The sequence below is a fragment of the Patella vulgata genome, chromosome 2 (assembly GCF_932274485.2).
Source record: "Patella vulgata chromosome 2, xgPatVulg1.2, whole genome shotgun sequence".
Lineage (NCBI taxonomy): Eukaryota > Metazoa > Mollusca > Gastropoda > Patellidae > Patella > Patella vulgata.
The window spans coordinates 88,017,945-88,044,123 of NC_065880.2; the positions used below are offsets into that span (position 1 = coordinate 88,017,945).

General features: G+C 36.0%; 1 protein-coding gene across 1 annotated transcript in view; it reads right to left on the minus strand.

Annotated features, from left to right (window-relative positions):
- Nucleotides 1-24,730, minus strand: part of LOC126812451 (zinc finger ZZ-type and EF-hand domain-containing protein 1) — a 61,879-nt gene extending 37,149 nt beyond the window's left edge. Inside the window, exons 1-25 of the mRNA XM_050538847.1 lie at nucleotides 24,381-24,730; nucleotides 23,229-23,265; nucleotides 21,850-21,931; nucleotides 21,016-21,094; nucleotides 18,485-18,556; nucleotides 18,035-18,179; nucleotides 17,385-17,449; nucleotides 15,784-15,907; nucleotides 14,490-14,601; nucleotides 13,835-13,900; nucleotides 13,370-13,516; nucleotides 12,844-12,896; nucleotides 12,542-12,620; nucleotides 11,720-11,851; nucleotides 10,919-11,035; nucleotides 10,419-10,522; nucleotides 9,746-9,826; nucleotides 9,204-9,305; nucleotides 6,222-6,307; nucleotides 4,168-4,223; nucleotides 3,501-3,590; nucleotides 2,983-3,045; nucleotides 2,043-2,085; nucleotides 737-853; nucleotides 206-304 (exon numbers count right to left, since the gene is read on the minus strand). Of these exons, the coding sequence (XP_050394804.1) occupies nucleotides 206-304; nucleotides 737-853; nucleotides 2,043-2,085; nucleotides 2,983-3,045; nucleotides 3,501-3,590; nucleotides 4,168-4,223; nucleotides 6,222-6,307; nucleotides 9,204-9,305; nucleotides 9,746-9,826; nucleotides 10,419-10,522; nucleotides 10,919-11,035; nucleotides 11,720-11,851; nucleotides 12,542-12,620; nucleotides 12,844-12,896; nucleotides 13,370-13,516; nucleotides 13,835-13,900; nucleotides 14,490-14,601; nucleotides 15,784-15,907; nucleotides 17,385-17,449; nucleotides 18,035-18,179; nucleotides 18,485-18,556; nucleotides 21,016-21,094; nucleotides 21,850-21,931; nucleotides 23,229-23,265; nucleotides 24,381-24,440 (2,211 nt within the window). The 5' untranslated portion in view covers nucleotides 24,441-24,730. The remainder of the gene's footprint in view (nucleotides 1-205; nucleotides 305-736; nucleotides 854-2,042; nucleotides 2,086-2,982; nucleotides 3,046-3,500; nucleotides 3,591-4,167; nucleotides 4,224-6,221; nucleotides 6,308-9,203; nucleotides 9,306-9,745; nucleotides 9,827-10,418; nucleotides 10,523-10,918; nucleotides 11,036-11,719; nucleotides 11,852-12,541; nucleotides 12,621-12,843; nucleotides 12,897-13,369; nucleotides 13,517-13,834; nucleotides 13,901-14,489; nucleotides 14,602-15,783; nucleotides 15,908-17,384; nucleotides 17,450-18,034; nucleotides 18,180-18,484; nucleotides 18,557-21,015; nucleotides 21,095-21,849; nucleotides 21,932-23,228; nucleotides 23,266-24,380) is intronic.
- Between the last annotated feature and the right edge of the window lie 1,449 nt (nucleotides 24,731-26,179).

Consider the following 26,179-nt stretch of genomic DNA (forward strand, 5'->3'; position numbering starts at 1 on the left):
TCTACTGATTAAACATACATTATACAAGAGCTAAATCTGCCTATTGCAGGTCTTTCTTTAGGCCTAAAATGTTATATAAATTGATAATTTTCAATATTTTCATTTTACATTATCTATTTTTGAACTTTCATAACAAGAATGGTCAGCTTTTTATCTAAATCTTACATAATGTATGTTTAACATGCAGAATGAAAACAATGTCTACCTGATCGAGTGACAGATCAACGAGAAATGTTATAACAATTTGTACAATCTCTAGACTCGTACAATTTGGCTGTTTCTCAGGATTTAATGTTGGTAGAGACTAAAAATATAATATAACAAAAATTAATTGTATATTAAAATTATACACATAGGCGACTTTCTGTTCACACCATACAGAAACAACAACTCAGGTGAAACAGAATTACTCGGGTCCAACCGAGACTTTAACTGTTCTCCGGTCCCTAACGACTATATAAAGGGAAATGAAATGAAATCGGGTTTAACGTTCGAATTAGGCTAATGAAGACGGGCATACGCCATACAGTGTGCTATAAGGGAACTTTTTGCCTGTACAGCGGCGCTACGGTCTACTCTTATAGTGAATTCCAACTGTCAATGGATCTTTAACGTGCACGCCAATGTGTACACAGGACCTTGGTTCTGTTCAATAGACAGAAGAGGTGATATACTTGGTATAAGTGAACAAATTTTTACATGAAATTGTAGAAGATATTGAAAAATGTCTTCTTACCATCTTGTCATCCTCAAGATTTGGCAGTTTTCTAACAAAACCAAAAAACTTGATAGAAACCAGTCCAAGTTTGGATGCAGATTCTTGACGAGGTTCAAACAGTTTCACTAAAACAGTCTGAAAAATATAGAAAATCATTAAAAAGTTTCACTAAAAAAGCCTTAAAAATATAGAAATTCATTATAAATAGTGCAACACTCAACAGCTCAAAGGAACAAAATAAAGAGACAGAGCGACAAATGGAGTTTAATTTCCACTTGCTGAAAAGTTCATTCAAATTGTTCCACTATGAACCGAGAACTAAGCGATTGAAATTTCCACCTAGCCTCGATCATCATTACTAAAGTCAGTACGATAAACAGCATAGTCTCGATTATCCATTTAATCGTTAAATCGTGAAGGAAAGTTATGCAGTAAATCAGCTCACAATCCACTAAAGATCGCAGGCTATTGATGCCATCTAGAGTTCATTATGGTCTGGATAGGTTTAATTAATGTCTAATTAATAATTTAGATAACATTTCAGGCCTAAAGAAAGACCTGCAATAGACAGATTTAGCTTTTGCATAATGTATGTTTAACATAAACTAGGTCATTTTGTGATTAACATCTACAATTTTATTTCAATAATTGGTGCAGGGTTCTTTGCAATGGGAGGAATCGGATAACCCGGTAACCCCGAGAAAATTCATTCATGAGGTGAATGAGTGGCCTGACACCTTGTCATGTACAAGTATATATCGAAAGGAACCATACAGAAAATCATATATATCAAAATTAAAGGAAAATACCTCCGTAACGGCATACTTAAAAAAAACAAATGTAAAAAGAATAGTTAGCTCCCTTAAAGGTTCAGTTATTTTCAAAACATGGGTTACCAGGCATGAAATGAAATAAAATGGGGTTTAACGTCCTACTGTTCTGCTCCGACTGGGCTAATAAAGACGGGCATACGCCATACAGTGTGCTATGAGGGAAATTTTGCCAAGGTAGCGGCAATATGGCCTACTCGTATATCGAATTCCAACTACCAAGGAATCTTTTACGTGCATGCCAATGTATACACGAGACCTCAGGTTTTTCATCCCATCCTGCATTACTGACAAAGGGAAACAATGCTGGAAAATCCAAATGAACTCTCTCGGCCAATGCAGGGATCGAACAAAATACAATGTGACAGAGAGACCCCCTAAATCAATTTTAAAATGATATACATGTATGGCTTATTGTAGCCTCTATTTACAAATGTGGATCACAAAAGGACAGACAACTCTTAATTAGCATCAATTGACAAGAGAGTTCTCACCTTCCCTGCAGGGTACCAGCTAACAGGAACATCCATCTCGTCACTGTAAATATTTTATTAGAATTAACGTAAAAAAACAAATAATAATGTTTCGTTTCCGAAAATAAGTTGAGTAATGAACAGACTAATTAATTAATCAGCACTGCTCTACAAACTAAACATTTATAAACCCAACACTCATCTAATCTAAACAGAAATGAAATGAAATGAAATAAAATAAGATTTTAACGTCCTACTGTTCTGCTCCGGACTGGGCTAATGAAGACGGGCATACGCCATACAATGTGCTATGAGGGAAATTTTGCCCGGACAGCGGCACTATCACCTACTTTTATAACGAAATCCAACTGCCAGGGGATCTTTTACTTGCATTCCAATATATACACGGGACCTCGGTTTTTCGTATCATCCGAAGGACTAGACAGCTGTCCTTGTCAGGCCCTCCATTATGCACCACTGACAAGGGAAAACCACGTCGGAAAATACTGATGAACTTTCTCGGCCAATGCATAGATCGAACACCCGACCTCCAGGCTAGCGAGCCAGCGTCTTAACCAATCAGTCACCATGGCTCCCTAATCTAAACAGACCCTTTAAACTACGCAGCAGTAGAAACCCAATGGTTTTCTATGATTCTCAATCGATTTGAAAAGTTTTCCAACAATGGTTTGAAACTAAACATTAAATATAGAAACACCTGCTAAAACAATACAACTAAATGATACCTGAGTTATAGTGTAATGTAATAATACATTTATAAGTGAGTTACAACAGCAAAATGCTGCTCAGTTTACCAAGCCTGAACATAAATTATCACATAATGTATGTGCACGCTACATATATATAGAACTTGAGATCTCCTTGTTATCGAGCCAGTGCTTTACTGAGAAACCACGACTCCGCTGTCTATTATACATCAAGTGGTGTGAACATAGCTTACCAATCATCATCAAAGTGAAAGTAGCTGACAGGATTATCAGATTTACCTCCAACACCAGCAGACCTTTACAAATATAGAATATATTTATATCAATTCATGTGAGAAAATAAAAACAAGTGAAATAAATGTTTGTACTCAATGTTACATTTAACGTGAAATAAAATTCTTTTTCCATTAAATACACTTTGCTTGAGAGAGAACCCTCGTTGGAACGTCACCAGAAATAAATCTTTCAAGTAATTTGTAGTCAATATAATTGTGTCATGTGTTATTATCATCCAGTCACTAAATGTTGCTTAAACAACTGAATACACTTTGTTTACTTTCACTAAGGGTATTGAGTAATTAACAGATTAATTAATTTCTCAACACCGTTAGTGAAAGAAAATAGTTGTAAACCCAACACCATCATTATCTAATCTAGATGGAACATTTTAAACTACCAAGAATGGTTTGAAACGAAACAGAAACTCCTGCTAAAACAGCACAACTACATGATATCCAAGTTGAAATGTTACCTGATATTGACGCTGAATTTATAGGTGAGTTCATGCCAGTTATCATATTTGGAAAATTTTGTTACTTCTTCATCGTAATCAAACTCACCGCTAAAAAATAAAACATAACAACATTATAAATAAAAATAAAATATCAAGTTCGCAGGCTAGGAGACAGAGAGAAATGGGGTCTAACATCCACTCAACAAAAACTAGGTCATTTTGGGACTAACACATGGTTCAATTTTATTTCAATAATCCACTTTCACGTAGGGGTATTTAGCAGTGGGGGGAAATTGAAGGTTCCATAGAAAACCTCGAGGTTGGACAGGCGACCCTACTCCTTGTCACGTACAACTGAGGAATCGAAACTGCGATAGTTGACTAAATGGTCACCACTCAGCTAGGAAGATTCTAAACTAATCGTGACAGTGTATGCATTTTTATCTGGTTAAGATATCAAATATTTACATGGAATCAAATTTGACTAAATTTTTATTTCGGAGTATATCTCATAAACCATCCAACAAGATATCTTTATATAACTTCATACACATACCGGGGGATCAACCAAAACAAATTTGACTTGCGTTTTATTATTCAATTCCTGCTAATATGTAAACGTTATTAATCACATTGTTACAAAAGAGAATATATAAGGCTAATGAATAAGATTTCGTCAACTTACGTATGATTATAAACAAATATTAATCCTCTTCGTGGTCCTTTACCTCCTGGGGGAATCTAATAATAAAATTAATTATAATATTTAAACATTTCACTAGAAATAAATAATAACTACTGTTTAACAATTAAAAATATCTAAACATTCCAATAAAAATAAATAGTATCTACTGTCTGACAATTATAAGTATCTAAACATTCCTCTAGAAATAAATAATAACTACTGTCTAACAATTAAAAATATCTAAACATTCCATATCAATATCTATATCAAACATTACTGTCTGACAATTATATGATTTATACATTCCACTAGAAATAAATAATAACTACTGTCTAACAATTAAAAATATCTAACCATTCCATATCAATATCTATATCAAACATTACTGTCTGACAATTATAAGATTTATACATTTCACTAGAAATAAATAATAACAACTGTTTAACAATTAAAAATATCTAAACATTCCAATAAAAATAAATAGTATCTACTGTCTGACAATTATAAGTATCTAAACATTCCTCTAGAAATAAATAATAACTACTGTCTAACAATTAAAAATATCTAAACATTCCATATCAATATCTACAGTAGAATCTGTATTAAGCAGCCACCCAAGGGAATTTTCACAACTGACCGCTTAACGGGAGTGGCCTCTTAATAAAATCTCGTTGCTTTTTGTGCCGACATAAATTAAATATTACTCTTGGATGCATTGGAAGCGGTAAATTTGGCCGTCGCTGAATCTTGCGCCGAACGAAAATTCTTTACTCAAATCTCGGACATAACTTAACGGGAGTGGCCTCTTAATAAAATCTCGTTTGAATGGTATCATTCAACAATGGTCGTTGAATGGGCGATGTTTTGTTGAATTTTTTAGTAAAATAGTGACCGCTGGCCGCGTTAGAGGAGTGACCGTTGAATAAAGAGATGAAACAACAGAATTTCTACGGGGGGAATTTATCGTGACCGCTTACAAGGAGATGTCGCTGAATAGGAGTGGCTGCTCATACAGATTCTACTGTATATCAAACATTACTGTCTGACAATTATAAGATTTATACATTCCACTAGAAATAACTAGAGAGTTTACCATTCAAAACACAATTAAAGCAGTGAGAGAGAGAGAGAGAGAGAGGAGGTTTAGTGTCCACTCAAGACAAACCAGGTCATTTGGTGTCAATTTTATTTCAATAATTCCTTGAAACTATAGGCGTTAAAGATATGGGTCTTTAGCAGTGGGAGGAAGCTTTCAGACCCGAAGAAAACCCTCGAGGTTGGACAGGATTGAAGTGAGGCATACTGTTAAAGATGCGTTCCCAAAAAAGTATTTATCGGGTGGTTATTTCCATTAAAAGTATGGCAATTTTGGTATATATGGAAAGTGAGGCATACTGTTAAAGATGCGTTCCCAAAAAAGTATTTATCGGGTGGTTATTTCCATTAAAAGTATGGCAATTTTGGTATATATGGAAAGTAAAAATATCCAATCTTACTAGAAAAATACTGGATTCCCCAAAAATCACTCCTGGAGCGTATACAGGACAAAAATGTAAGGGTTTCCCTAATCGAAAGCCTGACGTCAATGGCTGCACGCAGAGATTTAGCGCTTGATGTACGTGTTGATAAACTTTATGAAGAGTTAGACGTACAACACTTTCTGAGATAAAAATCATGGAGAAAGATGCTGTCAGTGGATAATCTGAGAATTTAACTAGGCTTCGATATTTGTAATAAAGTCAGTGACTAAAGACAACATCGTCTTGTGTATGCAATGAATTCTCCTCCGAATTCGCACCAATTGCTAGGTACCGAGAGAGGTAAGTCACGTGACACAAATATGACCTCTTTTGATCGATTTTTTATAGCCAGGGTATTCTCTGACAATTGCAATGTTTTGAGAAGGATTTGAAGCAAAATTATGATAAATTATTTAGTTTGAATATGTTTTTAGTCCAAATATATCATTAAATCTCCCAGTTTGTACCCGGGAAAGATTCTTTAACATTTAACATGAGGAGCAATAATTTCAAGAAGTACAATAGTTATCTTACCTTGATTCTAAATTTAGTAAACTGAACGTAATCTTTACATTTAAAAAACAGATCAGTTCTCGTTTTACCCTCTTCTGTATAAAAAACTGGAATAAAACAACAAAAAAAATATTGAATTATCAAAAAAAAAAAATCCAAGTGGTTCAATTCTATAATCATTGAGTGGCATTTAGTTTTATACACAAGCACAACTTTTCGACAAGTAACCTCTCACAATGATATTTAATAAACTTGAGGTCAATATATATGAAATTCATAGTGAAATCATTTACACAGATTAAATAACTATGAATTTCATATATATTGACCTCAAGTTTATTAAACGTCTTATTTTTAGAATAAAAATAGTGACTGTATCCCATAAAAACTGTGTTCTATTAATGGTTAAATTTTGTTCAGCATTTACAATGATATGATGATTTACCTCTGATTAATGGAAATGAATCGAAACCTGAAGATGATATACCACTGTTGATATTTAGAGTTTGTTTTCTTAAAGGGGTATTAGATAAGATTAGATAAAGAACTACCGTATTTTTCGGTGTATTAGGCGCACTTTTTTAACCAAATATTTTATTTTCTAGAAGGGGTGCGCCTAATACATAATGTTAAGCGAATCCAGGCTTTTCCCGTGTAGACACCGAAGTCGGGAGTTCAACAAATAACTGCCCTATAATCAACACATGTTGACCGGGTGACGCTACCTCAAAAGTTTATGATAAATTACCACACAAATTAAACACAATACTGTTTCCTTTCGTGTCCATTTATATTTGTCAGTAATAATTTAGATAGTTTAAAATTCGTCAATAATTATCGCCCGTATTTCTGTTATTTTGTGCATAAAAATTAAAAAAGATGTCAACATTTTAGGCTATCCCGTGTATAGTATAGTGTTTGTCATAACCGGCAATGCAAACACCATCGGCTGATAGACTTTCAACGTTAACGATGTTTTAAAAAATAGGATACGCATTGTTAAAATTTTTTGCTAATTATACATCATATATTTCTGCTATTCCGTATACTCTTGGCCATTATCGGCAGTCCTCGCACGTCCCCGTTCAAGGTCAGTGGTGCTGTCAGTCAAGTTGACGAATAGGGCGGGATATGCATTCATACAAGCATTTTCATTGGCTCAATATAAGTCATTGGTAGTAAGGGTGGGATTAGAGTTAAACTGACATATATTGAAGTTGTTCTCTTGTCTACGATATCACCCCTGGTGGAAGTGGGCGGCAAACTCCAGAAACGACGACAACGAAGTTGTTCTGTCTAACCTGTTCTCGAAACGGCAAATCTTCACGGCGTCTATGATTGACAGTTAACCCATTCTTTCTCAATGTGTGGATAACATGCGGCGCTCTATCTATTTGCTTTATCTATTACCGCACTCTTTAGCGGTTCGTCTCGTAGTCATTCTGAATAAATTTATTTACTATACATTGCTGTAACTTATATATTTAGCCGTTTCAAGTTACCGATAGTTTTCATGCAATGAAGATTCACTGATTAACCTATTGTTATAATTTACCGGTATCGTTAATTATCTACCGGTGAGTTGTCATCGTATGCTTTATGAAGTTGTTTGTTGTTCACAAAATCATTGTTTCTTTGATTGGTATTAAAAATGCTATTGTCTTATGATACTGATAGATATAAATGGCCTCAATCTAGGTATTGTCATGCTGCGTGTAGTGGGCGAGACAATTGACACAATCGTTTGATTGTCAGTTGTTTGGATAGTATAAAATAAACTAGAATTATTGTTTCTCTTTTTACCGGTAGTCAGGATTTAAGCCGTGAGTAACTGATCATGATAAATTATTTCTACAGTTTTTATTTCATTTGTTTATCATCAATACCTATTCATTTATCACAGCCAATTGCTTGTGAATTTAACAGGATGTAATAGACAGCCATTTGTGTTGTGGGCGGGACTCTAACGACAATTTGACTACCATACAAGCGCCAGAATTACCACTTAAGTTATGAAACAATTCAATTGAAAGTTGTAATTAATATAAAGTCTTATGCAATTCAAAAAATGTATATAGAGTTTAATTTCATAAAGAAATATATATAAAGCTTGATACAGCTAAATATTATCGGTAATTATTATAACTGTAAACAGTCAAGTTTGGCCCAGTTACTGGAGATCGCCGGTGTATTTGAATCACGTATGGTAACTATGGTATGGCACCTGTTTCACAAGGCCCTGGAGAAGGGTGTGCCTAAACCATGCATTTTTATTTTTTCCTGAAACACCTCTGCCAAACTCGCCCTGCGCCTTATCTACGCATGCGCCTAATACACCGAAAAATACGGTAACAGTTGTTGCTATAATAGTTAGCAAATAGACAACACTAAGAGAAATTGCTCCACTCTGAACCTAGATATCGGCAAATTAATTACAGTCTAGTAATTATTGACATTGCATCGTTTTTACAATAAAAAATACGGTCTTGATTATCTATTTTTACAGTAACCGCATCAACCGCAAAATATATTTAATCTACATAATATTGTAGACATTCAATGGCATCGAGAGATGTCATGTTAATTAATGTCTAATTAATAGTTTAGATAACATTTCAGGCCTAAAGAAAGACCTGCAACAGGCAGATTTAGTTCTTGCCTAATGCATAATTTAAGTATATTTTAGAGTGGATAAAGTTGTAACAAGAGAGAGAGAGAAAGAGAGAGAGAGAGAGAGAGAGAGAGAGAGGTAGGGTTTAACGTCCACTAGGCCATTTTGGGACTAACATATGGTTTAATTTTATTTCAATAATTCGCTTGCGCGTAGGGGTCTTTAGCAGTGGGAGGAAACCGGAGGACCCGGAGAAAACCCATGAGGTTGGACAGGTGACCCTACTACTATGCCAGTTGACTCAATGACAGGGCTTATGATACAGCGCGCACATGCTAATCATTCAACTATCCAACCCCCCTGTGACTTTAGAATAATGTATTGTTACTAACCATGTTTGGTACCTTCCGATGTATGATTAATAACATTTTCTAATGATGTCATATTTTCTTTCCCTCCGTGACATCCTAATACGGTCATTGGTACAACACTTCCTGTTCAATTACAAAAACAAATAAAAATCTGGGTTAATGGTCCACTAAATATTATAAAATGAAATGGGTTTTAATGTCCTACTTTTCTGAACCGGCTAAGCTAATGAGAGCTATTATGCCCGGGTAGCAGTGCTACAGCCTACTCTTATATCGAATTCAAACTGTCAAGGGATCTTTTACGTGCACCTCCAAGACAAACAACAAGACGCTGTCCTTGATGGACCCTCTGTCCTGCACCACTGACAAAGGGAAACCATGCTAGAAAAACCAGGATCGAATTCCAAACCTCCTGGTGACCCAACGACACTTTACTCACCCAGCTCCCATATGCTCCTATCAGCACAAGAAACTTTCCTGCTCTGGGGAATTGCTCTTTAACATTTTTGGACAGGTAGAAAAAATAAATTCTACTAAATGAGACAATTCCAAAACGAACTTACCTAATTTCTCCCAACAGCTATTTTTAGCTTCCAGAGCAGACGCCAATAAAGATGCACATTTCAAACTGATATTAGGTTGTTCTGAAAACAAATATATATAACAGTTTTAATTAAAGCTGAACTCCGATTAAAAAAAACTACAGAAATAATTAAATAAAAAAAACTACCACCCTTCATAATCACCATACTTGTTTTCAATTTTTAGAACAAGCATGGCGATTGTACGACTTACGAAAACATAGGCAGGCCACGCCCACATCCAGTATAACCTTTTCAACCACACTGTCCACATCCGGCTGGAAATATTTCAACTACCAATTACCTCCTGACTGATTGACGTGTTTTCACTATCAGTTTACTAAAAACATTATTGCTACACAATTATTATATCTGATCAGGTACATATTATTTTACTAATTAGACGAAATAAGTAAACCACGGTGTACTTTTGCTCTAAAAATAAGAAACAACTGCCTTACCCCAAACAACAACAAATCTATGAACTCATGTTTAATCAGGAGAATCGAGAAATGAAATGAAATGGGGTTTAACGTCCTATGGCATACGCCATACAGTGTGCTATGAGGGAAATTTTGCCCAGGCAGCGGCGCTACGGCCTACTCTTATATCGAATTCCAACTGTCAAGTGAGAGATACATTATTATTGACTTACCGTAGAAATATTTGAGTATTTGTATCAAGCGAGCTACATGACCACGAGCTAGATTTAATGATAAGAGTAGATGTAATCCTTCAGCTTGTGTATTACCCTCGTTACTGTAACATAAAACAAATTAAAAATGAAAGTTCTTAAACAAGAAAACATGATCAAACCACTAGACAATTCGTTATTTTTTTAATTTTTAGAATCCGTTTCAGAGTACAAAATAATGATTCTGTTTAATGTAAATTATCACGGTAACCCGGGTATTATTTAATCTTGTGTATTTAACTCTAATTTCTTTCATTCATTCAATATCAAATCTTTGTTTAAAAATTGATAAAAATTGTTTAAAATCTCCCCAAATCATCTAATTTGGGCTTGTGTCCAGTTTAAAGCTGACCATTAAATTTTAATAATGAGTATCTAATTTGAAAGCATTAAATTTCTTGATCACTGTTCAAAATATGGAAAAAATGACGAGAAAGCCAGCTCAATGTTTTTTTACTTACATTGACATTTCCAGGATAAAACTGTCCAATTCTCGTAACACATGACGACTGAGGAACTGTGGTCGATCCGAACTGGCTGGACATAATGACAACGGTGGCATGTGTTCTAAGGCAGTTCTACAAATAAACAAAAACAGTTGTTTTAAAATAAGACATTGTCAGGTTCTCCCATTTCATTCATTGACAGTTCTCATGATGTTGGATAGGTGACCCTATTCCTTGTCACGTACATGCGGGGAATCTAAATCAATCACCTTGACTCACGTTAAACCATTCAGCCATGCAACCCCCCCCCACCCCGACGGGAAACCTGAGAAACCAGACAGACGACCACACTCTTGCCATGTACAAGCCTGATTATGATACAGATCTATATTTCGTTTTGTTTTCTTATACTTTCGATGGCCTACACTACATGAAGATCTGACCGGTTGTAGTGATAGGTCACATCAGGGGTCATATGAGTGGCTTTTGACACTATGATGTCAGACATTTGATTAACCAATCAGCGTTGGTATTTCTAGTGGGTTACCCACAGTTCTGGGCTCCTCATGCCAAAAACTTGCTGTAACAGACCGTTTCATTAGCTAATCCCTCACATCATCCAGAACATGAGTTATATAACAACTCGTCCAGATACCAGTGTAGTAAAAACACATATGCCTAAAACGAAATTTTGAACTATAAAAAACGAAACGAAACAGGATCTGTATTTTAATCAGATTGGCCATGTACAAGCCTGGGTACTGAGATGACAGACTGTATAATATTAACACCTCTTCCACATTATAATAATATTACCTTGTATGGTTGATAATGTGAGTTCGTAATTGTGGTGCTTGAGGCAGGGTAGCACCAACTAGAGATGCTAGAACTTGTAGATACCACGTAGCTGATGCATCTAACACACTTACACCAGGTTCTTTTACAACTCTATAAAATAAAAATAAAACATCAAATAAAATGGGGTTTAACGTAATACTTTTCTGTCTGACTGGGCTAATGAAGACGGGCATACAGTGTGCTATGATGGAAATTTTGGCCGGACAGTGGCACTACAGCCTACTCTTATATCGAATTCCAACTGTCAAGGGATTGAACGCTAATGTGTACACGGAACATCATGATTTTTTGTCCCATTCGAACAACTTGACAACTGTCCTTGACAAGCCCTCCATCACGCATCACTGACAAGAGGGAACCATGCTCTAAAATCTGGATGAACTTTCTCGGCTAATGCAGGGATCGAACACACGACCTCCAGGCTAGTGAGCCAGCGTCTTACCCACTTAGCCATCATGACCGCCACCAAAAAAAAATAAAACATTTTAAAAACTTAAAAATGACAAATAAAAACGAATAAAGTTAAATATTGTTTTTTGAAGGATTAATAAATCCCTTGCAAACTACAATATTGTCAAGGGGATATGGTTTCAAGCAGGTACACCTGTAGTCTTCACTCCAAATATTTGATGGGCCTCTTTTTTACCTGACTAAATCCAGGTAGCGGATTAAGAATTAACTACCTTTGATCTTGTTTCCTAAATCAAATGTTAAAGTTAAGTTAACAGATTAAAGAATGAACAAAAAGCATGAAAACTTAAATAAATAGCATAGGCTTACCTGTAGGCTACAGCTTTTAACGCATGTATTCTTGTATCACAACCATCGCTATGACAACGCTTTATATTTATCTGTACAACTAAAATATAAAACAGAAACTACATAGAACTGTCCTGGAATATAACTTTATCAGTCAGTGGGGGGACTACGTACAATTCACGTACTCTTCTCTTCGAATCCAATTTTATGAAAGATACCAATTAATACAAGGAACAACTAGATGCTTTTCCTTGTCCTAGTCAATAAGCATAGGTGACTTCAACACCTGGATCATACCAAATTCACCCAATTTTATTACTTACCTGGATAATGAAGTTTGACATTCTTCAATAAAACAAATTCACCAACTGTATTACTGAAAAAAAATTCAATATACATGAATTAATTTAATTATCATCTTGGTTTCGTTTTATTTTGCAAGAAGTGAGCATCGCTTTGAAAGATTGCGATCAATTACAAACGTCCACTCGAAAAAAAAAAACTAGGTTATTTTGGGACTAACATATGGTTCAATTTTATTTCAATTATTTCGCCTGTGTGTAGGGGTCTCGTTAGCAGTGGGAGGAAACCCACAAGGTTAGACAGGTGACCCTACTCCTTGTCACGTACAACCCGGGAATCGAAACCACGCCAGTTGACTCATTGACAGACCTTATGATACAACGCATGCACTAACCATTCGGACATCCAACCCCACCCCCCATATTCTGGAAGAGTTGTTATATAACCCATGTTCTGATTGATGTGAGGGATTAGCAAATGAAATTATCTGTTGTGATGAGTTCTTGGCATGTGGTGCATAGACCTGTGGGTATCATTAAATATTACCTGGGAATTCGAATTTCTTTAATTTCTCGTAAACTTCTAGGATTTCTACCGGTTGATACAGTGACTAATTCTGGCATGTAACTCTGATCTGATGACGCCACATTTATAGATAATAGTTTTAATACAGCATTACTCTTCATCCGTAGTCTAAAAAAAACAAAATTCAAATTTCATATTTGATACTTATTACATAAAGAAAAAAGAATGGAGATCACCTTCTTCTATTCAGCACAAACTAGATTATTTTAGGACTGAGGGCCCAATGAAATGAAAATGAAATGGGGTTTATAATGTCCTACTGTTCTGCTCCGACTGGGCTAATGAAAACAGGCATACACCATACAGTGTGCTGGGAGTGTAGAGCAGATAAGAATCCGTTACTAAAGTAACTAACCCCAGCCCTGCTTCATGGGACCATGTTGGTGGAGAAATTTAAGATGTTTTAGTCAAGTTTGTTTTACTAACCTGATCCAGTGTGATCTAGCCGTACCATCAGACTGCCAGAACGTATTAGGATCTCCATTTGTTAATCTGAAATTATAAAGTACAAGTGAGAACTGGGCTACAGAGATCAAATCTAATAAAAATACAGATTTCTTGACAATTTGAATGGTCTCCACATCAGGGGCGAGGTGACACGTAATTTTGCATGAGGAACAAGATGAGTTGACTCAATGGAAGACCCAATGATACAATGTGCTAACCATTCAGCCATCCAACCCCCCACATAAACCACAGGATAAGCACTCCTAGTGTACCGATAACAGAGAGAGTGAAATTGGATTTAATGTCCACGACACAAACTAGGTCATTTCGGGACTAACATATGGTTTAATTTTATTTCAATAAATCGCTTGCGCATAGGGGTCTTTAGCAGTGGGGAGGAAACCTGAGGACCCGGAGAAAACCCACAAGGTTGGACAGGCGACCCTACTCCTTGTCACGTACAACCGGGAATTCAAAACCACGCCAGTTGACTCAATGACAGGCCTTATGATAACCATGAACAAAGGAATTAAACTAATATTTTAAAGGTTTAATCAACTAGAGGAAGAAATTAAACGGTAAACTCATTTTTCAAAGATTACTGTCCCGCAGAAAACTAGAGGAAGAAACAAACCTGTAAGCATCCGATGTATTGGTGGATACTTCAATCCCCGAATAACACTTGGTGATTGGTCGAAGTTCTTCCCCTTCTGCTAATTCTTGTTCTTCTGTATCCCCTCCAGCCACTGGTCAAAAACAAACATAAAAACTTGATAAGTCTCCTGTCAAAACGCAACACCTAGCACTGTAACCCGGGTATCATTTAATCCTGTGTATCTAGTGCTAATTTCTTTCACATTTTGTTTAATATCAAATCTTTGTTTAAAACTTTGTAAAAATCATTTAAGATCACCCCAAATCATCTAATTTGTATTTGTCTCCAGTTTAAAGCTGATTGATTAATTTTGATAACTGAATGGTAGGCTTTAAACTGGAAACAAATACAAATTAGATGATTTTGGGTGATTTTAAATAATTTTTACAAATTTTTAACAAAAATTTGATATTAAACGAATGTGAAAGAAATTAGTGCTAGATACACAAGATTAAATAATACCTGGGTTACAGTGTAGTAACTCATGTTTTTCTTATTTTGAGAAAACAAAGGAAAATGTAATGAATGGATATTAAACCCCAGCTTATCCATTGATTTGACTATTGAGTTACTATTTTTTTCTGTGGCATACTAGGCAAATGAAGGAAGTTGCTAGGTTGTGTCATGGGTGTAACTGCTTACAAAATCAAAAGATTGGAATATCTAGTACAACAACAGAAAGCACATACCCTAGTAACTACAAATTTGGCCCTAACTCAATTTTGATAAAAAAAGTGAGTTACTAGGTTTTGACTTTTGACGGGAGAAGTTGTGATAACTGAGCTTCACGCACTGAACTAAAAAAACTCCCAAGTTCAAATCCCAATGTGGGCAGAGAAGAGAGAGAGAGAAATGGAGTTTAACGTCCGCTCGACACAAACTAGATCATTAATTGGGGACTAACATACGATTCAACTGTATATCAATAATTCGCTGGCACGTAGGGATCTTTAGCAGTGCGAGAAAACAAGAGGACCTGGAAAAAAACCACGAGTTTGGACAGGCAACCTACTCCTTGTCACGTTCAACTGGGGAATCGAAACCATGCCACTTGACTCAATGGCAGACATTGTGATTTCATGCACACGCGTTAAACCATTTTCCCCGCTCAACCCTTCACTTAGCAGGAGTGGCACCTACGGAACTGACAAGGGTGGCACCTGGAGAACGCTCGTATATTTACCTGAGGTAATTTTATAAGTATAATATATATTTACCTGAGGTTATTTTAATTAGTGTAACATATATTTACATGAGGTTAATATATATTTACCTGAGTTTTTAAGGTGATTAAATGTTGATTTAAGAACAGATTGTCTCATACTACTGGTGTTATTAAAACCATTTAAACATGGAAAAGGTAACGATCGACTCTCAGCCCTGTTCCTCAACAAATACTAAAAATATACAAAACATCTCTTCTTTAGACCATAAAATATACAAGACGACTCTTCTTTAGACCATAAAATATACAAGACGACTCTTCTTTAGACCATAAAATATACAAGACGACTCTTCTTTAGACCATAAAATATACAAGACGACTCTTCTTTAGACCATAAAATATACAAGACGACTCTTCTTTAGACCATAAAATATACAAGACGACTCTTCTTTAGACCATAAAATATACAAGACGACTCTTCTTTAGACCATAAAATATACAAGACGACTCTTCTTTAGACCATAAAATATACAAGACGACTCTTCTTTAGACCATAAAATATACAAGACGACTCTTCTTTAGACCATAAAATACAAATGTTTCACAGCCAGTAAACATATTTTTAAGGTTTTGAAAAGAATTCTAACACTATACAGCTATCTATTTACGACTGTCTTCAGGATTTACCAGTCTAGTTTGATAAGAAAACATCTAGGTCAATTTGGGACTAACATATGGTTCAATTTTATTTCAATAATTTGCTTGCCCAATAGGGGTCTTTAGCAGTGGGAGGAAACCGGAGGACCCGGAGAAAACCCACGAGGCTGGACAGGCAACTCTACTCCGGGTAATCGAAACCACGCCAGTTGACTCAATGACAGACTTTATGATGCAGCGCACGCGTGCTAACCACTCGGCCATCCAAACCCCTAGTAGAGGATAAAATTATGACTGAATGATATGACTGAATGATACACAATATATGATGCTGGCCGAGCTTAAGGGTCAAATGGGTTGTGTTTCTGTATCATACTTAACAATGACATGGGTTTGACTATGACAGGATGTTTTATAGGGCTGGCGGAAAATATCGATATTGCCAATAATCATCGGTAAGCGTTTTGAAAATCGATTATCAATACAGTTTTAGATTATCGCGCAATTATAGGTACTTCACTTGTAAGAAAAAGTCCATAAAAATAAACCTTATCACTGTATTCTTTATAACGCGTGCTTGGGCCTAGAACTATTTAAACAGAATAGTCATAATAAAACACACACGTTTTGTTTTTTCACATGAGACGCCACCGGTGAGAAATGTCGGCCGCTTATGTCATGATGAGAGCCAATGGTTTCACGGAACATTCAGTTTTGCCTCTTATTTTAACTCTTCATTTCTTTCGTCTTCTCTGTTTCTAAAACAAACACGTACTTTCCTTTTATTATGTTATCAAGGAATTTGCGAAGATATGTCTGAAGAGGAAATAACTACATTTTACACATTATTGTTCAGGTCATAAGCGACAAAGATATGGCGAGCGGTGACGGTTCTATCTTTCAAACGAAGTTGATCAAGTTTCTTTCTACACCTTGGTTTTGCTAGGGAATTCTATTATTTTATTGTCAAATGTCGATTATTGATCGCCGGATGGTCGGCAATAATCGATACTTGAAACAGGATCGATTGCCAGCCCTAATGTTTTACCCACCTTGAGAATTCTCTCTCCGTGATTATGTATAGGATTTTTATCACCAGTATAAACGTCAACAAAACCTGAAAACATGACAGCACAGATTAAAGGCAGATATCAGGTGGATCAAAATAAATTGGATGAACTTTAACACTACATTGCTTAGTAACTGTTCGATAGAATAATAATACATTTTTAACTGAATGAACACTAGCATGTTCCACAAAGATTGAACAAATATCAGTTTCATAGCTTAAAGGGTCAGTTTATCAGAGCAAACCATAGTATCTAATGTCAAATATTGCAATTCTTAAAGAACCAGTCTTCCAGAGGTGACAATGTTAACCAGCTGTTTCAGAGAGAGAGAGAGATATGGTTCAATTTTATTTCAATAATTTGCTTGCGCGTAGGGGTCTTTAGCAGTGGGAGGCAACCGGAGGACCCGAAGAAAACCCACGAGGTTGGACAGGCGACCCTACTCCTTGTCACATACAACCCGGGAATCGAAACCATGCCAGTTGACACAATGACAGACCTTATGATACAATGCGCACGCTCTAACCATTCGGCCATCAACCCCCCCTTCATAATCAGAAACTTTAAACAATCTTTTATATAATATCATAAAAAAATAGGAGCACACAACAAAAGTAAAAGAAGATTTTTACCTGGGGTTAATGTACAAGCTTGTAACATTCGGATACTTTTTCCGATCTCTCCCTGGACTGATCCGCTACTATATGACTGTACGGCATCTAATATTGTTGTGATATCCGCTACTCCACTCCCATCCATATCAAACTCCTGGAACACCTGTAATAATTTATCTCTCAACTAAAATGATGCAACAAATGATATATAGTATATAGACGATTACATTGTAACCTGGGTATAATTTAATCTTGTGTATCTAGCACTAATTTTTTTCACATTCGTTTAATATCAAATCTTTGTTTAAAAATTTGTAGAAATCGTTTAAAATCACCATAAATCATCTAATTTGTACTTGTGTCCAGTTTAAATTGTGTGTGACCAAAGAACCAAAATTTAAATTAGGGGTGGGGGGTACCAAAGAACTGAAATTTAAATTGGGTGTGGGCTACATGCAGTGTACTTACCCGTCTGGCCTCTATTTTTGATGCACCTTTAGAAACCAACATGTCTGTAAACTGGGCCAAAGTTACAGTTTCCTGATAAAATAAATTTAACATAGATTTACGCTCAATAAATATTGAAAAATAAACAAACTTTGTTTTATTTCTTCAACAATGATAAGATTAAAAATTTCAATTATTCATTTATCCGGGCGTTTTCTGATAAAGATAGGTTGCCAGGCAACGAAACATACGCCCACAGTGGCTAAATCGTCCGAGCGGTCGACAAGGGTTGTCGCATATTTATTCCTTTGTAGGTAATTGGGGGCCTTTACAAGACAGTTCCATACAGATCAGATTATAATTTTTGCCGTTTGAAGGTTCACAAGGTCCTACAAATTGAAACAAGGGTCTCAACTCTGGAAGTAATCTACAGAAATTGTTGAAATTTGACAGGCTTTTTCGTTTCACAAATTTAAATGATGCATATAAATTTCATATATATCGGATGATAACTTTCATCAATCGAGTATTAACAAGGTTGAACAAACTTAAACAAGGGCAATAACTCTAGAAGTAATAAAATTTTACCATTGGTACACGAATCGTGTACCATAATGCGTTTTAGCGCCATTTTAACAAGGTGCTCAAAGAATGAGGCTAGACATATTCCACAAGTCATGTCAACTGGTGATATCATGTTCTTATTTGGAGAGCATGCACAATAAATAATATCGGTGTTGACTGGAATAACCAGATGCTAGAAACTGACTAGCGGTTGAAACTTCTGGCGTATTTCGTCGAACATAACTGATGACAATTCACAGTAAAATGGACACGATTGAATGTAAAACAGTTTATATAAATTCATATTATATTATTATATGTGTTGCGACCCATTTGTGCCAATTTCTAGGTCCAAAATATTAGCGATTTAGCTCCTTTAAATGACGCATGTAAATTTCATACAGATCGGCAGATAACTTTTGATGTTAGAGCATTCCAAAAGTTCAATAAAGTGAAACAAGGGCCATAACTCTAGACGTAATAAACAGAAATTGCTGAAATTCAATAAGCTTCTTCGTTTCACTTATTTAAATAATGCATATAAATTTCAGAAAGATCGGATGATAACTTTTGGTGTTAGAGCGTTCACAAGAAATTTCACAAAGATCAATGTTAACTTTTGGCATTAGAGCGTTCACAAGGTTCAACAAAGTGAAACAAGGGCCATAACTCTAGACGTTATAAACGGAAATTATTGAAATTAAATAGGCTTCTTCATCTCACTAATGTAAACAACATATATCAATTTTAAAACAATTGGATGATAACTTTTGGCGTTAGAGTGTTCACAAGAAATTGTGGACGACGGACGAATGTACGGACAGACGTACGTACGGGGGCGACGGCAATATACGGCCACATTTCTATGTGGGCGTATAAAAATTGTTATTTGTTATTCGCCAATATGAAACAGCTCGTTGTTTGGGTAGAAAGACAGGTTATTAGAATCTATTTCCCACGACTTTGAAGTGTTATAAACCAATCAGGCTCATAAAAACCCACTCTCGGCAGCGTATTCCCTGTAAAAGTGTCTTTACTATTTTACTAATTCCGTATCTGGTGAATAACGAACAACAAACAACAAACTAGCACGTTGTTCGTTACTGGTGAATACCGAATAACAAACTGGCTCATTGTTCGCTATTCGCGAATAATGAAAAACGAACCACAAGCTTACTTCACATCGCTAAAATAAACAAACACTATTTTATTTCTTTGACATCGACAATTATTGTTTTATCCTGATTGTAAATATTGACTTGGTTATGAATCGTAATATGTATCATTTATTGCGACTGCAGTGGCAATACCCAGCACTATTTTGTATCATCATCTCTGCAAGGCTGAGGAGAAGATTTTTGCCCAGGCGGTACTATATAGTTGCTCACAGAATTCAACTGTCAAGGGGTTTTCTTTCCATCTGAACAACTATGTAAAACAAGTTGGAAACACACTTCTCGAAATTCATCTGTGCCAATGTCGGAATTCAAAAAGGGGACATACTATATATTACTTGAACAAGAATATTACAAACTTCTTATCGGACATGTGTTTCAGCAGACAATACGCCTACAAATGGGAACCGGACTTCCTTAGGGAATAGATCAATCTGATTAAAACACAGATCCCATTTCGTTTTGTTTTTATAGTTCAAAATTTCGATTTTACTTGTCTTTACTACACTTGGATCTGGAAGAGTTGTTATATAACCCGCGTTCTGGTTGATGTGAGGGATTAGCTAATGAAACAGTAAGTTCTTGGCACAAAATGCACAGAACTGTGGGTATCCCACTAGAAACATTAATGCTGATTGGTTAATCAAATTTCTGACATCATAGGGTCAAAAGCCGTTTGTATGATCCCTGACACAACCTCCCACTACAACTGGTCAGATCTTCATGTAGTGGAGACCATCAAAAGTATAAAATAACGAAACGAAATACAGATCTGTATAGATTGATATATAATTAAAGTGATTATTATTATACCTGAGTTTCTGGTCGATCACACAACCATCTAACTATAGCATTATGATGTTGTTGTGTTACATTAGATGGTACTTCTTCCCTGTAAAATATACAAATAGTACAAGCATTGCTATTGGTCCATAGTAATAATATGTATATAGTACAAACGTAGCTATTGGTTCATAGTACTAATATGTATGCCGTTGTAGAAACATTAATACAGATTGCTATTGTTGTACAGTAAGTTATATAGTATAAGCATAACTATTGGTTCTCAACCCTAATATGGCGCTTTTGATCATAAGACTTCACGAATTTATATCTAGAAAGCAATATGCTTAAAAACTGTATACCTGTCGAAAGTTGCTGAACACGTTGTGCCGCATCTTACGTTAGAATATATATATCTAAAAGTTATTCCACTGTAGTCCTTACCTTAAAGTTACAATTTCATATTTTTAAGTTATATTTTTAAAATGTATTTAAATAAAGCCCTAAAATAGATGGTATCTATAAACAGTCCTACCTTGTTAAAGAATAATTCTATTAATCCTATAATTCACTATTGCCAGTTGAGAAATTGGCAAAAATATCATTTTCAACTTCAAATTCAAACGTTTGAAGATAGCTATCCCATGGTGGGGAATAGAAAAACAAGGGAGGTAATTTTGTTATTATTTCCGGTGTGAAGATTTTTAAGTGTGAGAAAGATAACCTATGATCGTATAATAGTGAGTTGACAACCTATTGAGCAAAAGACATAGAAATAAATATGTTTTGACTTTCTTAGAAAATATGAAATTGTAACTTTAACAGCGCAACATAAATTTATAAAACAGTGTAAAGTAAACCTACCGTATCTTTGCCGCTAAAGTTCGCAAAGTTTGTGGATCGAACAAGTTATTAAGGTCAGCGGAAACAACTTCCTCTTTAGTTCCTGCAAAAAATATAATATAACCTTTGACTAAAAACGAGGAATAATAGATGAAATGAAATGGGGTTTAACATCCTACTGTTCTGCTCCGAACTGGGCTAATGAAGACGGGCATTTGCCATACAGTGTGCTATGAGGGAAATTTTGGCCGGACAGCGGCACTACGGCCTACTCTTTTATATCGAATTCCAACTGTCAAGGGATCTTTTACATGCACGCCAATGTGTACACGGGACCTCGGTTTTCCGTCCCATCCGAACGACTAGACAGCTGTCCTTGTCAGGTCCTCTGTCCTGCATCACTGACAAGGGGAAACCACGCCGAAAAATCTGGATGAACTTTCTCGGCCAATGGACGGATCGAACACCCAACCTCCAGACTAGCGGGCCAGCGTCTTACCCACTTAGCCATGTGTTTGTAAATGAACATGTCTAGTTGTTCGGATGGGATGAAAAACCAAGGTCCTGTGTACACATTGGCATGTACATGTACATGTACATAAAAGAACCGGGCTTCACATTTTACATTGTCTGTGTTGTACAAAAATAAGGGGGTCCTTCAAGGGATCAAGGAATAGTATATGTATCTAATCAAATAAAAACGGTCCCATTAGTGTTCACCTAAAAGAACCCCTGACAGCTAGAATTTGATTAAGGCAAAATTTCTTGCACATCTAAAATTGTCTGATTAATGCAGAAAAGTAGAACTAGGACTTTTAATTTATTTTTAATTAAAGATACATTATGGGAGATTCGGTAACGAGTTGGCAGTTCTCACTATAATAGTTAAAAACTAGATAATGTAAAGGCAATTTGCTGAAAATTTCATTCAAATTGATCCACTATGAACCGAGAACTAAGCGACTGAAATTTCCCCCTAGCCTCGGTCATCATTACTAAAGTCAGTACGATAAACAGCATAGTCTCGATTATCCATTTAATCGAGAAGGAAAGTTATGCAGTAAATCAGCTTACAATCCACTAAAGATCGCAGACTAGCGCTGCCATCTAGAGTTGATTATGGTCTGGATAAGTTAATTAATGTCTAATTAATAAGTTAGATTATATTTCAGGCCTAAAGAAAGACCTGAAATAGGCAGATTTAGCTCTTGCATAATGTTTAAACATACATTATTGAGTTAAATCTGCCTATTATAAGTCTTTCTTTAGTGAAGCAATTTGACTGAAATTTTCACCATATTCCCTTTACATTATCAATTTTTTAACTATTATAGTGAGAACTGCCAACTCATTATCTAATCTCCCATAATGAACCTTTAAGATAATAATAATAAACCTACCAGCATCCAATTCATTGTCCGAGTAGGCATCATCATCCTGTTATAAAATAAAAATATATCAATTATTAGAATTATCATATATTTAGTTTAAAATAATTCAATTCGATCAGTACCAGTGTTGTGGTCAATTGGCAGATTTAGGGCCTTTGAAACGAAAAAAATGTGCTGGGGCTCACTATTAGATCAGATGCCTGGATTCTGTGACTGAGGTGGCATGTTTGATTAAGTGACTATCAAAAATAACAAACCAATACATGTATTATCATGCTACAAGACAGTTGTCAGCAAATTCTACCTAGAGATTTAGATAATATAATGAGTGGAGTCAGCAGGCCTAATAACGAGAATGGGGCTCAGAAAGTGAGAAAAACGAATGGAAATATATTAATCAATAACAACAATAATATCACATTGGTTGTTGTTAAATTTGGAATTTCAATTCTCATGGCCTAAATGTAGGCTACATGATTACCGTAGGCCTACATGATGTATATTAGTAATATGCCTATTTTATTTAAGGCAGTGGCTATTGTTACGACGAGTCGTAAAAATAGTCGTCAGGCTATTGTTACGACGATGCTTTCAGAGCCCTCCATCGGCAAATTTTAGGGTTAGGGTCTAACCCTAACCCGGCCCGGATCCAGAATTTTGTTGAGGGGGGCATACATTGAAGCAAAGGGTAATCATCAGAGTGCCACATGCATTTGTGGTTTGCATTTGCACGGCCCCCTGGATCAGGGCTTGTAGTGGAGTTGAAATCCATTGATTCAGAGGAGTAATAGAAATCGATGGTCGGAACAATAGCCACAGGACTACTTTTTACGACAATTCAGTTTTTAACTTCGCCGACAGCGGGCTCTGAAAACATCGTCGTAACAATAGCCTGAGGACTATTTTTACGACTCGTCTTAACAATAGTCACTGCCTTTATTTAAGCATTTTACTATCCCTTGTTTCATAAATGGACACAAGGAATTAACTTCTTTCTCCAGTCAAACTCTGCTTTGACAGAGGAAATTATTCCTATGCAAAAAAATATAATAAGCCAGATCTGACGTAACATTATCCTGTCCGATTTGACTCAGTCCCAAGGATGTAGTTTCGAAAGTCCTAGACTCAAACTGAACTGGTGTTTTAAGATTCACCACATACCTCATTGACATCCCCTCGTGGGTCTTCCTCAGTGTCACTGCTACTGTTAGAGTTACCCATGATTGGTTTATATAATAAAAAATCATATCATTTTCCTTAAAACAAGAATGTGTCTATCCAAAATCGTCCTTATTTTCCTGGAATTCTGTTCAGACAAGACAGATGTATTCTTTTAGACAGCCCCTTCAAAAGACAACTTCAAAATCTTAAATGACCACCATATTTATGTGAATGTCAATCGCAAAACTTTAGACAGGTTCGGAATATCAAATTAATAGTTCGGTCCAAAATTACACAAAACGCGTGTAACTTCGTTTTGTAGCCCAGTTCAGAAAAATAAAAGAATGCTTTTCAACCGGAAGTTTAACTAACCAAATCAATCTCTTTCAATTGAAGAGTAGAAAAAGGGGGAGGGTAATTTGTGAGCTTGGATTTGTTGGTAAACAGTGCCACGTGTAGAACCACATTTATGTAATTCAGCAAGGAATTTTCTAGTGAAATTCATGGAGATTATGTGGATCAAGAAGAAAATAGGTTAAAGAGTTTGAATAGATGTGGATCAAGTTGATTCTTGACTATAGGCCTACAGACAGTGCACCCACGTATGATAATTGAATAATTCCAAAAGAAATTGAAGCAAAGAATTTAATTTTCTTGTTTAGCTAGTTTGTGTATTGTGTGTTTGAATAAAGACCTGTCCTTCGCCTATCCGATATTCCTTAGTTCACACTGAACGTAGGAAAATATTCAAAAGTCTGTGGGGAAGAGTTGCGATGCCGAGTATCGTCGAACAGATAGATGTGGTCGAACATGACATCAAGAAAAGTGAAGGACGTTTAGATGCGATTGAGCGATCACTGAGGTTGCAATACATGACTGACAGTGAGAGACAGAAACTACTGGAAGAGGAATCAATGTTGAAGAAAAAACTGAACACACAGAATAAGGAATTGGGAAGTTTAAGAAAAGAAAATTGGAAATCCATGGTGATGTCAGTGATAATACTGGCAGTGATTTATTGTGTATATTCTTTTTATAAGGCCTAGAAACTATTTGTTATACTTATACTGTTGTTATCATTTGTATTCATTTTTTTTATATTTTAATTTAAGGTGAACAGAAATGTCCGATAGTAAATTTGTGTTTGAGTTTTCCGCTTAAATGGAGCTATTTCCCTTGTGCCATGTGTTAGCTTTGCATTTGAAACTTTCCGATAATTTCGCCTGCAATCATCTGGGTTCGATCAAATCCCAGCCCGGCGTGGACTAAGATGGGAGTTGTCGGAATGATTCCTGTAGGTCTGACAAGGAAATCGTTTCTAGTCGTTCGAGTGGGGCGACAAGCCGAGATGTGGCATACGAAATTCAAAGAAGAGTAGGCCTAGGCCTATATGGTGAAAATGCCACTGACCAGGCAAAATTCCCATCCCATTTCTGACATTAGACCATAAATCCCAGACTATCGCACTATAGAGTAGCCCGATTCCCTGGATCAACCCACTCTACAAACACCTTGTTATTCAAACCAAGGGAGCCACGATCCATGGCTAAATGGGTAGGATGCTGGCTCGCTAGCCTGGAGGTTGGGTGTTCGATCCCTGCATTGGCCGAGAAAGTTCATCCATATTTTCCGGCATGATTCCCCTTGTCAGTGATGTAAGACGGAGGGCCTGAGAAGAACAGCTGTCTAGTCGTTCAGATGGAACGAAAAACTGAGGTCCCATGTAAACATTGGCGTGCATGTAAAAGATCCATTGACAGTTGGAATTCGATAAAGAGTAGGCCTTGCATGGCGTATGC